The sequence below is a fragment of the Mus pahari genome, chromosome 18 (assembly GCF_900095145.1).
Source record: "Mus pahari chromosome 18, PAHARI_EIJ_v1.1, whole genome shotgun sequence".
In the NCBI taxonomy this organism is placed as follows: Eukaryota; Metazoa; Chordata; class Mammalia; order Rodentia; family Muridae; genus Mus; species Mus pahari.
The window spans coordinates 685186-698728 of record NC_034607.1 but is presented as its reverse complement, the minus strand read 5'-3'; the positions used below and the strand labels follow the sequence as shown (position 1 = coordinate 698728).

Here is a 13543-nt window from a genome sequence, read left to right as displayed (position 1 = left end):
TTCTTCTTTCTTCTTTCTTCTTTCTTCTTTCTTCTTTTTTCATTCCTCTTAGGCAGAGTCTCTTTGAAGTCCTGTCAATCTTGGAACTTGCTATGTAGATCAAGCTAGCTTTGAACTCACAGAAATCCTCCTGCCTCTGCCTCCAGAAAGCTAGAATGAAAGGTGTGTTCCACCACTCCTGGCCAACAGTATTGCACCTTAATGGAACTGTCTCTTCATTCTTTGTTTGAAATTGTTTTTCTGATCCAGGGCAACTAATAAACTCTGGGAGAGGGCCATTTCTATTTACTTATATACCCACTTGTGAGCCCACCCAGGCCACATGTTTATTTCTAAATTCAGAGTCAGACAGCCTCAATTAAACTTCGTGGAACTCTAAACAGATAAAAAATCAATGACTACGGAAAAGAGATTTGCAATTAAGAAATAGGGATGGAAGGATGAGAAGGCATAAGAGACGGTGTGGGGGAGAATAACCAGAACACATTGTATATGTATGTGTGTCAGCACATATCATGTATGTATGTATGTATGTATGTATGTATGTATGTCATCTTTCCTTAAAGTTTCTCTTGTAGATCTTGAAAAAACAAGATTTCTTTGTATTTATATGCATGTGTGCATGTCTCTGCATGTGCACACACGTGCACAGGTGACAGGGAGGCCAGAGGAGGGCATTGAGTACCTCAGAGCTGGAGCCAAGGCCTAGCAATGGTGATGAACTCGAGTCCTCTGAAAGAGCACCAGTGCTGTTAGCTGTTGAGCCATCTCTTCAGCCCGCCTTACAAATGATTTTGTGATGTAAGCCCTTGGTGCCGTGTTTAAGCTTTCCAATTTGCTCTCACTTCTTTTTAGTTCCGTTTTGATTCTGTCCTCCATATTGAAGATAGGGGAGTGGGACATCACCTAACTTCCTTTCCAATTTTAAAACAGTTCTTACACGCTGTCAGCATGTATGATTTGGAGCCCCAGAAAGCCAGATGTACAGACAGGTACATGCTGTGCTGGTGGGAGGATGGTGGGAGTGTAGATAGGAGGGCATGGTGGAGAGACCTTGGGACACTTGCTGGCTTTCCCCTCTAGGTGAATTTAGTGCTGGGTTTAGGGAGAAACCCTATCTTTAAAAAATGTGATGGAAAGTAATGGAAAAATGCCCGACAGTTTCTGGTCTCCATTCATGCATGCATGGGGCAAATGCAGTGGCATATACATGTTTACATACATGCACACACACACAAGCCAAGTGGTGGTAGCACACACCTTTAATCCCAGTCCTCAGGAGGCAGAAGCAGGCAGATCTCTTGAGTTTGAGGCCAGCCTGGTCTATACAGAGTGAGTTCCAAGACAGCCAGTGTTACACAGAGAAACCTTGTCTCAACAAACAATAAAGTAACAGGAAAAAAAGTCAGAGTACAATTTGGAGAAGCCAGTTTTCTTTTTCTAACATGGATTTTGGAGATTGCACTTAGGTGAGCAGGCTTCTGGGGTGAGTGTGTCTCTCCACCCCATTCACAAAACATTTTCTACAAAAGAAAAATGAGTGAGCCACTGTGAATCCGTGAATCAGAGTTAGAGGTTTGTTTGTTTACTATAATTGGGTCTCTATTTAGCCCTGGTTGTTCTAGAACTTGCTATGTAGACCAGGCTGACCTCAACCTAACCAAGATCCAAGATCTGCCCCCTAAGCGCTGGGTCTATAGGCATGCACCACCACACCCCATTGAGATTTGTTAAAGACATTTGAAGCCTAGAACACGTGTATTATTAGAAAGAGACACTCTGGGCAAAGAATAAGACGTGGCCAAGTGTAGATACAGGTGTTTCAAAGAAGAGAGTCAACTAAGTGCCTTTACTGTGGGTATATGTAGGGTTTTAGTGGCTTTGAAGTTTTATGTTAAGAACCCCATAACTCCTCCATTTTATTAATACATTCTGATCTTTGACAATTTACATACATGTTGATGTGTTCTGGTTATTCTCCCCCACACCGTCTCTTACTCCTTCTCATCTTTCCACCCCTATTTCTTCATTGCAAATCTCTTTTTCCATAGTCATTGATTTTATCTGTTTAGAGTTCCACGAGGCTGTGTGACTCTGAATTTGGAAATAAACCTCTGGGCTTGGTGGACTCACCAGTGGTATATAAGTAAATAGAAATACCCCTCTCCTAGAATGTATTAGTTACCGTGGATCAGCAGAAGTGACTAGGCCTCATTAGCCCTTTCCCTATTCATAGCTGGTTGTTAGGAGGGCCAGGCCCTATTCATAGCTGGTTGTTAGGAGGGCCAGGCTTGTATGGTAGTGCTGAGAACTCATGATTGCCATGCCCCACCTCTTTCTAAATTTTATTTTTTTATTTACATTTGTTTGCTTGTATGTGTGTGATACAGATGTCCATGGAGGCCAGCAAGTACTCTTGGCTACTGAACTTGAATCCTGCCTCACCCATTCCCTTTATAACATTCTTAGATAAATATAGTTTGCTAAGGTTGAAAGTTTAAAGAAATTTCTTTTATAAGCAAAACTATAAGGTGGATTTATCAAGGGCGCTGTTTAGATTGGGAAACAAGAAGTACTAAAACCTGAAAATTATACATAATTTTTATCATGTTTGCACTAAGTATGAAGAATATATTTATTGCCTTTGACAAGACTATCTTTAGAAAAACATATTGGCTCTGCAAGCAAATATAGCTTTATTAGTATTACCTCTAGTTTCTTGTTTACTACTACTGTTAATTATCTTTAATAAGTTCCATTCAGTTTTTATAATTGTTTATAATAAATGAAAATAATTGATTCAATGTTTGTATGTTTGTTTGTTTTGAGGCTTGGCCTCACTATGTACCTCTTGCTGGCCTGGATCTGTCTGGCCTTAAACTCACAGAGGTCCACCTGCCTCTGCCTCCCAAGTGTTGGGATTAAAGGTGTGTACCACCATGCCTAGCTTTCCATTTCTAATTAAGAGTGATCTATAAGAAAGCAGCTACGTGCTTCCAAATATCTTTAGTGAATTCACTGAGGATGTACTAATGTCCCTAACAAGTTGTCACAAGAGATTGCATCCACTCAGACAGCTTCTTTAACATTCATCATGCAAAGAATGTGTTTTCCAATCAGTTAACCTCTGGTGACTACAGAAATATGGCAGAGATGCTGAAATTGTAACAGTAGCATATGGGTGGCATCAACTGTTTGGAAAAGTCATACCATTCTTTGGAGTTAGGTTAAAGAAGAATCCTTCCCAGTAGTAGTTTACATAGACAAAAGAGATAGAATATTTTCTATAGCATGTTTAAGATTATATAGTATCACAACAGTCAATGTTAACTCTCTTGCCTGTGTTAAGTATAGAAAGCTGCTATAAAAAATTTAAGAGGGAGGGACCTCTGTAGTAGAGATTATCAGTTCAAGGGATAATCTCATTTTGCTTTTGCTTTACCAGATATCTCCACTCAGCTGTTAGAATTATTGTATAAAAAAATCAGCATGTATGAAATTGGATGTATGGAATAAAGCCATGACTTGAACACATGTGGAACAAAACATCATATCAACTTCCTATGAATTAAGTCTAGATCTCCAGTATTGTAAGGCTCACCCTTTTTCCTGGAAATATGTGTGGGCTTTTTTAGGAGTCAGTGACCTTGGAGGATGTGGCTGTGAACTTCTCCTTGGAAGAGTGGACTATGCTGAATGCATCCCAAAAGGAGCTCTACAGAGATGTGATGCAGGACACCTTGAGGAACCTGTCCTATATAGGTGAAGGTGACATTCTTCTCTTACTTAGCCAATGAAAAAACAAATGGTTCTTCCACACCACTCCCGCTGCGTGAATTAGATTACAGAAAAGAAACATGTTGGGTTAATAAGTGGTCAGATGGAATCACTTTATACTGAGAATTTAACTAGAATCTTTTATTTATTTCTTTGTTTGTCTATTAGTTTGTTTATTTTTCTGTAGCAGTAATTCATTTTTCTTGGTCTGTATTTTAGGAAACAAATGGGAACACCAAAATATTGAAAATGAGTATGAAAATCTCTGGAGAAAACTAAGGTAATCTGAACCTAGCAGTGTTTCTCCCAGTTCTTGGTGTGCTAACACATTTTACAAAGAAGTAATTCATACAAATAAATCCTGCTTCAAATTGTTTTAATTTCAACAATTCTTATCCAAAACTGCAGACACATTAACCTTCAGCAATCAGAATATCCTAATATTAGTAACAACCAGAGCACCGTGACACCTGCCACGAGTAATACTGATCATGTTCATATGTACTAACTTTACTCTGTCCATAATATTAGTGAAAATGTTGTTTGATATGTTTCTAAGTTTTAGGCATGTGTTGTATATGAAACAAAAATAAAATTTCTTTTTAGAATAGGACCTGTTGTCAAGAGAAGTCATTATGGAGATACAAGTATGTTAGAATCCAACATTGTTTTAGTCACTAGTACATCAAAACTGTATATAGTACTAAATATTGAAAAATATATTTAAATGTGATATAGTTATTCAGCACTTGCCAATAATGAAGACAGTATAACACAACCACCCACAAATTATCTTTTTTTTTTTTATTGTAAATGTCCTTAAACCAGATTTTAAAGCAAATGGCTCAAACATTTTTAAAAAACTATTACAGGGGATATAACTACCACTTCTTGTGGTAAATCATTAGTAAACAATTTTTTAGTAATGAACTTTTTATTTTTTCGCAGTAGTCAGTTGTTGGAGAGACTCTGTGAATATACTGAAGGTCATCAGTGTGCAGAAATCTTTAACTGGACTCCAGAGTGTGCTGTGAACAAGAAATCGTGTCCAGTTCCCCCATATGAAAGCCCTGTCTATGAAGAAGTAGTTATTGGCCATTTATCTGTGAATGTCTCCCCTCATCCTCACCCAGGACACAAACCATTTGACATTCAGGAATATGGAAAAGAATTATATAAACACAGAGAATCTGGGAACGTCTCCAATTCTTCCACGCCTTTTCAGAAACAAAAAAGAACTCACACTGATGAGAAACCTGAAACTAGTCACTGTAAGGAAGAGTCCGGGTGTCTCACATCCAGTCAAAGTGATGAAAAGACCTCCAGTGGAGAACAGCGCTATGGGTGTAAGCAGTGTGGGAAAGAATTCACTTCTTCCAGCTCTTTTCGAAGGCATGAAGAGTATCACAGCCGAGAAAAATCCTATGTTTGTAAGCAGTGTGGGAAAGCCTTCCCCTTTCCTAGTTCCCTCCAAATACATGAACGAATTCACACTGGTGAGAAGCCCTATATGTGTAAGCAGTGTGGGAAGACCTTTGCCCGTTCCAGTTCCCTTCTGACGCATGAGAGAATTCACACCGGAGAAAAGCCCTACGTGTGCAAGCAGTGTGGGAAGGCCTTCACTGATCGTAGTTCACTTCGATTCCATGAAATGATGCACAGTGGCGAGAAACCATATAAATGTACGAAATGCAGTAAGGCTTTTGCTTCCTCAGGCGCCTTCCGAAAACATGAACGAACTCACACAGGAGAGCAACTCTTCGTGTGTTTGCAATGTGAGAAAGTTTTTAGCTGTGAAAGTGCTTTTCGAACACACAAAATAATTCATTCTGGAGAATGTGTATGTAAGCAATGTGGCAAAGCCTTCACACGTCACAGTACTCTTCACATGCATAAAATAACACATACTGGAGAGAAACCCTATGAATGTAACCAATGTGGCAAAGCCTTCACTAGTCACAGTTCCGTTAAGTACCATGAATTGATGCATAGTGGAGAGAAACCCTATGTATGTAAGCAATGTGGGAAAACCTTTAGGTCTCCAAAACAAGTTCAGATTCATAAGCGAACTCACACTGGAGAAAAACCTTATGTCTGTAAGGAGTGTGGGAAAGCTTTTACTTTTCTCGGTTCCCTTCAATACCACGAATTGATTCATACTGGTGAGAAACCCTATCTGTGTAAACAGTGTGGGAAAGCCTTCAGGTCTTCTCGTCAAGTTCAGATACACGAACGAACTCACACTGGAGAGAAACCGTATGTGTGTAAGCAGTGTGGCAAAGCCTTCTTTTCTCTGTATCATTTAAGAAGACATGAGGTAATTCACAGTGGCACGAACCCCTACGTTTGTAAGCAATGTGGGAAAGCCTTTAGTTGGTTTAGTACCTTTCACAGTCATAAACAGACTCACACTGGTGAAAAGCCCTATTTATGCAAGCAATGTGGAAAAGCCTTCTGTAGTCGCATATCATGGAGAAGACATGAGAAAGCTCACACCACAGTGAAGCCCTATGCGTGTGTGCAGTGTGGAAAAGCCTTTCGTTCTCCTAGTTATCTCAAAATACATGAAAGGATCCACACTGGGGAGAAACCCTTTATATGTTCTCAGTGTGGGAAACCCTTCCGTTCTTTTCGGTATGTCAAATCACATGAGAGAAGCCACACTGGAGAGAAGCCCTTTGTGTGTTCAGAATGTGGGAAAGCCTTCAGTTATTATAGCTCTTTCCATAGACACAGAAGGACTCACCAGGCAGTAACCTCGAACACAGAACTAGAAGAGACTCCATAACACCTGTCAGACTGCGTGTGAAGAAAACTTCTGTAAAGGTTAAGCGAGTGAAACACCTGGTTCTTGGGTAAAGAAAACTTTAGGCCAGACATGGTGTGGCACATCCTTAATCCCAACACTTGAAAGGCAGAGGCAGGGAATCTCAGAGTTCAGGGCCAACCTGATCTACATACTGAGTTTCCAGTCACCGATGACTACATAGTGTGACTGTTTCATAAAGGGAAAAAACATGTGTGTCTGAAGAGCAAGTCTGACTGGAAGAGATGGCTTCATTTGGCACATGTGCATATGCTTCCCCAGTAAAATCTTTGCTTGGCAAAGCACAGTAAACTCAAGAGTACCGAGTAGTGGCCCAGTCCTTTCACGGGTTTTCGTTTGTTCATTCCCATAAACATCAGCAGTGTGAAGGACTGGATACAAATTTTTGTTTAAGAATGCCTTAGAAAATGCAAAATCTGAAGAAACTATGTAAATATATTGAACTTACTAGAATTTACTAGGGATTTGTTTCTGTTTATCAGAAATAGTCTTGCCATGTAACCCATTATAAATCTTGTTTCAACCTCTAGAGTGTGGGGGTGAAAGATACCTGCTTCCACATGCCGCATCAGTCATTCATACTTCCCCCACCCCTCTGATTTCCCCAGACATGGTTTCTCTGGTTTTTCTCTGAAAAATCAGGTAGTTTTTTCTTTTACTTTAAGTTATATACATTCACTGGTAGTATACATGTTTGCTTTCTCGAGACATGGTTTTTGTGTTGTACTGGCCATCCTAGAACTCTAGATCAGGCTGGTCTCGAACTCAAAAGAGATCCAGCCGTCTCTGCCACCCTAGTGCTTGGATTAAAGGTGGGTACCACCACCACCCAGCATTTTTTTTTTAAGATTTATTTATTTTTTATTTATATGAGTACACTGCATCTGTCTTCAGACACACACTAGAAGAGGGCATTGGATCCCATTACAGATGGTTGTGAGCCACCATGTGGTTGCTGAGAATTGAACTGGAGACCTCTGGCAGAGCAGTCAGTGCTCTTAACTGCCATCTCTCCAGCCCCTGCCCAGTATTCTTATAGAAACCTTTTTGGACTCCATGCTTCACATTTTTGCTCTAGAATATTATCTCTATTTTAGTTAATTTTTAAAGTTGTGTGTAGATGCATGTGTCTGTATGAATCTGTGCACATCCGTGTAGTTCCTGAAGAGGCCAAAAGGGGTGTCAGAGCCCCTGGGGCTGGTGTTAATGAGTGTGAGCTGTCCCATTTGTGTGTTAGAACCCAATCATGTTCACTGCAAGACTTCTGTGCAAGAAATTGCATTGAGTCATTTCTCTAGTCCCTAGAAAATTATCTTGAAGCTGTGTGAGATGGAGGATTACTTAAGTACAGGAGATGGAAACAAGAAAAAAAAAAAACCTTAGAAAGAATTAAAAACAAAAAGTGCACTAACATTACATTGATTTTAATTTTTATCTTTTTTTTTTTTTTTATCAAATCAGGTAGTTTTTTCTTTCACTTTAAGTTATATACATCCAGGGGTGAGTTGATAATTATTTGTAATATGCCAGGAAGCATAAAAAGTGGCTTGTTTTCAAGCCTTTGAGATTAATGAGTGGAGGAAAAACAACTTTTTGTGAATATTGAGATTGTTTTCTTGCCATTTTTTTAAGACTGTCATTCTCGTCTGAACAAAAAGCACTTTTATAGCATACTTTTTTGTTAACTTTTCTCTCTACCTGATGTTTTTTCTAAGATTTCTTGTCTCCATGCTCTTTAAACTACTTTCAAAACACAGGTTACCAAATGTTAATTCTTGTCTATATAGAAGGTAGGTATAAATGTCACTTATAATCATAGATTGACATCACATTTAGAAGTTGTTTCCATGTCACAAGCTATTCTTATTGTACATGTTTATTTAATAATTTTATCTCATGTAAATGTTGCTTTTCAAGCTTATTTTGTTGTATCTTTGATTTTTATTGTAATTTCTCCTATCATTATACTAAAAGATACATTGGCATTAGTGACTTCTTACAAAGACTAAACACCATGTAATAAATCGTACTAAATCTCTCCATATGTAGTAGCTAAGTATGTCTCATCAGTAAGAACATTGCATAGATGTTCTGGAAGTTCTGGTGTTTAGCTTACAAGGATTTATGGGATTCGTTAGATATAATTAGGTGCCTCTTGAATATACTGAGATATGAGTATAATTCTATATTTGTTAATTGTGGTTATTATTTGGAGGTCCTCAAACAATGCAGTGAAGGAAATTTTAATCCATGAGCATGGCTAGGCACGTTAATGAGGAGAGGGCACTTCGCTCATTTTCATGATTCAGAATGTTTTATGTTTTGTTGGATTTACAGACAACTTTATAGGGTGTCCTTTCCTTTTGTCATAGTGTGGGACTCCTGCCTTCATAGCAGAAGATTGGCCTTTGCTTTGAACACCTGTGTTCTGGACCAGTTTTACCTTTCAGAGTTTCTATACCAACACAATATTTCCTCCAATATATTGGTTGCTAGTCTTAACAAACACAAACGTTCCGAATTACCCATTGGTTATGTTCTGCTAAACGCATGGGAAAGGGTAACCATAGCAAGAAATTGCACTCAACCTATTGAACATTAAACTTTAGGCATTTCCAGGTCTCTTGCATTAGGCCCAGATAGGGGGAAGTAATTTCTTCTGCATATTACTTTTAGCTTTAAATTTAAAAACAATAGCATGTATTATTGAGCAAAGTAATGGTTTTTTGTCATGATATTTTGACAGTTCTACATATTTGACTCACTTCACCCATTTTTTTTTCTGTCTCCCAACCCCTTCCCTCTGCCAATGGTCCTCATTTCCTCCCAAGTAGACCCTTAGAGTTTCATGTCTCTCTTTTGCCTACTAGAGTCTGTGTATGCTAAAGCACAGGCTATGTTGGCTGAACCTGGCTTCTTTCATTCAATATGATTTCTAGTTCCATTCAGTTCTCTCTGTACCAGTATATGCCATCATATATTTGTGGAGGTCAAAGCAGTTTTATGAATCTGTTCTCATGTTCTACCTTGTTGAGGAAGGGTCACTTACTTATGCCATGCTGCACTCTGCAGGCATCTAGCCTGCCAGCTTGTGACTGATTCACCTGTCTACACACACACACACACACACACCCATCTCCCTAAAGGAGTATTAGGTGCTACCATATCTGAATTTTTATGTGGTCCCCAGGGAGCCAGGTTTGCTTATCAAGTACATTTATCTATTGAACCATCTTCCAAGGCTCTTAGGGAGGAAAATTTTATACAACCAAGTGTTCTTTCCTGATCCTGGACATTGTGGTTAGGCACTATGGGTCATTGGGAGTTAGGTGTCAAATGAATGTTCTAGAAGACCTTACAGATCACTGGATCAGATTCCAAGCAGTCAGGAGTCTGATTATTAAGGTATAGTCATATTTGCTTTTATTTTGGTTCTTTTCCTCATCTACATTCTTTCCAATCTTTTTAGCAATTATAAATACAAATAAGTTTAATATAATTCTACTGGGTGTGGTGCCCTTAATCCTAGCACTTGGGCGGTAGAGGCAGAGGCAGGTTGAACCTCTGTAAGTTTGAGGCCAACCTGGTCTACTAAAATGAGGTCCAGGCCAGACAGAGGTGAATAAATTGTAAGTCATTGTCTCAAAAAAGAAAGTCTACTCCTAAAGATGTTTTTTTTTGGGGGGGGAGGGGAGGGGTGGGGGGTTCAGGCTCTTCCTAGACCTGAATTCATTTAGGAGATTGATATCCACTAGTCATTTCCCTTTTTAATTTTTTGTATATATGTTTATTTTAGGCACAAGGTGAGCTGTGTGTATGCTTGCTACGGTGTCCACGAGGAGGTTATGACAACTGTGGGAGCTGGTTTTCTCCAGTTATTTGGGTCATAGTCAATTGCTTGGAGGCAGTTTCTCGTATCCACTGAGCCGTCATCCCAGTCTTGGTCATCTCCTTATAAAGTCAGTAGGACTTTCTTCATGAAGAGAGTGCATAATTAGAAGTTCTTGGTGCAAACTCTCATGTGTGACTCAATGATTCATTATCCCAAGTAATTAAATCTCATGACAAGGAGAATATCAAGAAACAAACACCCTTGGGTAGAGAGGCCCCTTGGTCTTGCAAACTTTATATGACCCAGCACAAGGCAAGGCCTGGGCCAAGTAGTGGGAGTGGGTGGGTAGGGGAGCAGAGGTGGGGGGAGGGTATAGGAAACTTTCGGGATAGCATTTGAAATGTAAATAAAGAAAATAATAATAATAATTAAAAAAGGAGAAAAAAAAAAAGAAACAAACACCCTTGGCATTCATCCAGATTATCGGCATCTCTAGCACAGGATTATTTTAAATGACTGCTTTAGGTGCAGCATGGGCGAGCACCTCAGGAGGATTTGCCCCCGGTCCAGTTAGCTTTACTTAAGCTAAGGCAGTAGCACAATGATGCTTAAGATTTTGCTACAGGGACAAGAAGGTGGATCCTTTCGCTGCCCAGCTACTCTGTCCACAGGGAGGCCTTTCTACACCCTCACCTGAAGCACGCTGGCAGTGATGTCTCCGCCTCTCAGTAATGTCCTCTCACAGAATTCACCAAAGTCACAGTCCTCAGTGGAGCCAGCTTGAGCAGCAGCACTACCTTTGAATACCTGCGTCAGGAGTGATGTTCCCAGCATCGCTCTGGCACTGGGTGATGATTTTCAGGGTCTTGCACAGCTCCGTGGTTCAGTGAACAGGACTGTGTCCCCCAGGAAATTGGGTTTGCTGTTCAAGGATTGCATGCTCCCACAGTTACATTCCTATGTGGCCTGAACCACTGTCCAGTGATCTGCTCTGGGGCTCAATTCCAGTGCTAAGCCTGCCCCTTGAACTTGAGAATGTATGTGATGTTGAGTTTTAACAGCCTGCTTCTCTTAGTGCATTCATATGTTTTCTTTACTTCCTCTTGGTTCATTTTTTGAGTGTAGGTACGTTATAATTCTGTCAAAGGTGGTCAGTGTTGACAGGTCAGTAACATTCAGCCTGCAGACAAAAGTAGAAAATGTTTTAAACATGCAATGTTACAGCCACAGCTAATACCCTGATTTCGTTGTATTTGCGAAGGAAGGCACCCCTCCAACATGCATACACCTCAGGAAGGAAGGGAGGGAGGGAGGGAGGGAGGGGGGAGGGAGGGAAGAAAGGAAGGAAGGAAGGAAGGAAGGAAGGAAGGAAGGAAGGAAGGAAGGAAGGAAGGAAGCTTGAGAGATTACAGACACTTCCTGCTCTTGCAAAGAACTTACATTCAGGTCCTGACACTCAAGGCTGCTCACAACCATTTGTAACTCCAGCTCCAGGGAATTTGATACCCTTCTCTGGCCTCTGCAGACACCTACATACATGTGCACATGCCCACATATAGAAATACACCCGTGCCCGGCGTGGTGGGGCATGCCTTTAATCCCAGCACTCCTACCTGTGATGGTAGGGACTGAGGAATACAGGGAGAACCTGGCAGCCAATGTCTGCTTTGATATGTTAAGTAGGCACCTCATTCATCTGTTCTTGGTTTGAAACCTAACATATATATATATATATATATATATATATATATATATATATATATATTACAATATATTAATAATTTTGTATGGATAATATACAGTGCACATTATTCATTCCTTAATCTCATAATTAATGTATAATATATCAATATAGTAGTATATTGATATATAGTATATAACATAATTAATACATATTAGTAATTAGTGCATTTTTTCTGGGCCTGGTGTTGAATGCCTTTAATGCCAGCATTGTGGAGGCACAGGAAAGTAGATCTCAGAATTATTGACTAGTCTAGTCTACATAGCAAGTTCAGGCCAGCAAGGCCTATATAGTGAGACCTTTCCTCAAAAATCTTTTCCCAATTCAAAAGAAAAAGCCACACTGAACATTAAATGTTCTATAAAACTAATTATAGCGTCAGTGACTGGAGAGGTGGAATGTTGCAGAGTCAAAGCTTAATTATAATTTGTCTTGGGCTATCTTTAGCTCTCTTACTAGCCATTGTTTTTTTGCCTGCTTCTGTGTCTGACCTAATATCCTTGTGATTATCAGGTAAAATCTTTTCAAGTATATTAATTTAGCACACTACTAGCTTCCACCAACCAAATGGCCAAGCATGTGGTCAGGTAGTCCTAGATGTCCCCATTTTCTGTAATCTACCTATCGGATGTTTCCACCAGTATATTTCAAGCCTTTTGACTTTCTTAGCTTTGTTTCTATAAAACACCATAATACTGTTACCACATTGGAACATACTACTGGTGTAACAGAATATACCATGGTCACTCATTTGCCTCCAGAATAAATTACATCTTATCCCATTTGAACTAAGCATTGTACTTTTTGCCTTGGTACATTGCTGAAAGGGGTAGAAGTCTCTTGTAGCAACTGGGTGGAAAGTTAATCCAGATCTGTCTAGATTTCTCTGAGGACACACCTGTCTGCAGTCACCTCTCTCTAACCTCAGTGTTGGTGCTGTAATTCTCCATGCTAGTGAAGCTCGTTTGACAAGCACCCAGCCTTGATTCTCACTCAGAGTTGAGTAGGCTTCTTCAGTGAGAACTAGGAAACTCACACGCAGCTTAGGGCTCTGTAGTTGTCGCTATACTGTGCTCATACGAAAGAGGACGCTGAGGCAGATTGCTCCTTGAGACCACAAGATTTAGTGCCAGGGAGACTGATGGGGTCTAAATTTCTTAGGTCTGTCTCTGTTTTTTGGCCTGTCATTCTCTAAACAGCACACTCGGGGAGTTTGATTGCAAGCCCTAACCTAACCCTAAGCCTCCCTACCATATGAGGTATCTCAGAATCAGCTCTGAGAGATAAGCTACCCAAGACGGGGGAGAGCTGTCTTGTCTCTAGGACTTGGCACGTCTTTCCAGAGAACCTGTTGGAAAGTCACAGA

At 40.0% G+C, this 13543-nt stretch overlaps 1 protein-coding gene across 5 annotated transcripts in view; it reads left to right on the top strand.

Annotated features, from left to right (window-relative positions):
• Window positions 1-7474, top strand: part of LOC110335667 (zinc finger protein 709-like) — an 11168-nt gene extending 3694 nt beyond the window's left edge. The window contains exons 2-5 of one of the 5 annotated variants that reach the window (XM_029531615.1): window positions 3636-3762; window positions 3997-4057; window positions 4729-5630; window positions 5715-7474. In XM_029531615.1, coding sequence (XP_029387475.1) covers window positions 3636-3762; window positions 3997-4057; window positions 4729-5630; window positions 5715-6565 — 1941 coding nt within the window. In that variant the 3' untranslated portion in view covers window positions 6566-7474. Of the gene's footprint in view, window positions 1-3635; window positions 3769-3996; window positions 4391-4725; window positions 5631-5714 lie in introns of those variants that run through there. The other 4 variants (XM_029531614.1, XM_029531613.1, XM_029531612.1 and 1 more) reach the window with 4 other exon arrangements.
• Window positions 7475-13543: the final 6069 nt, after the last annotated feature.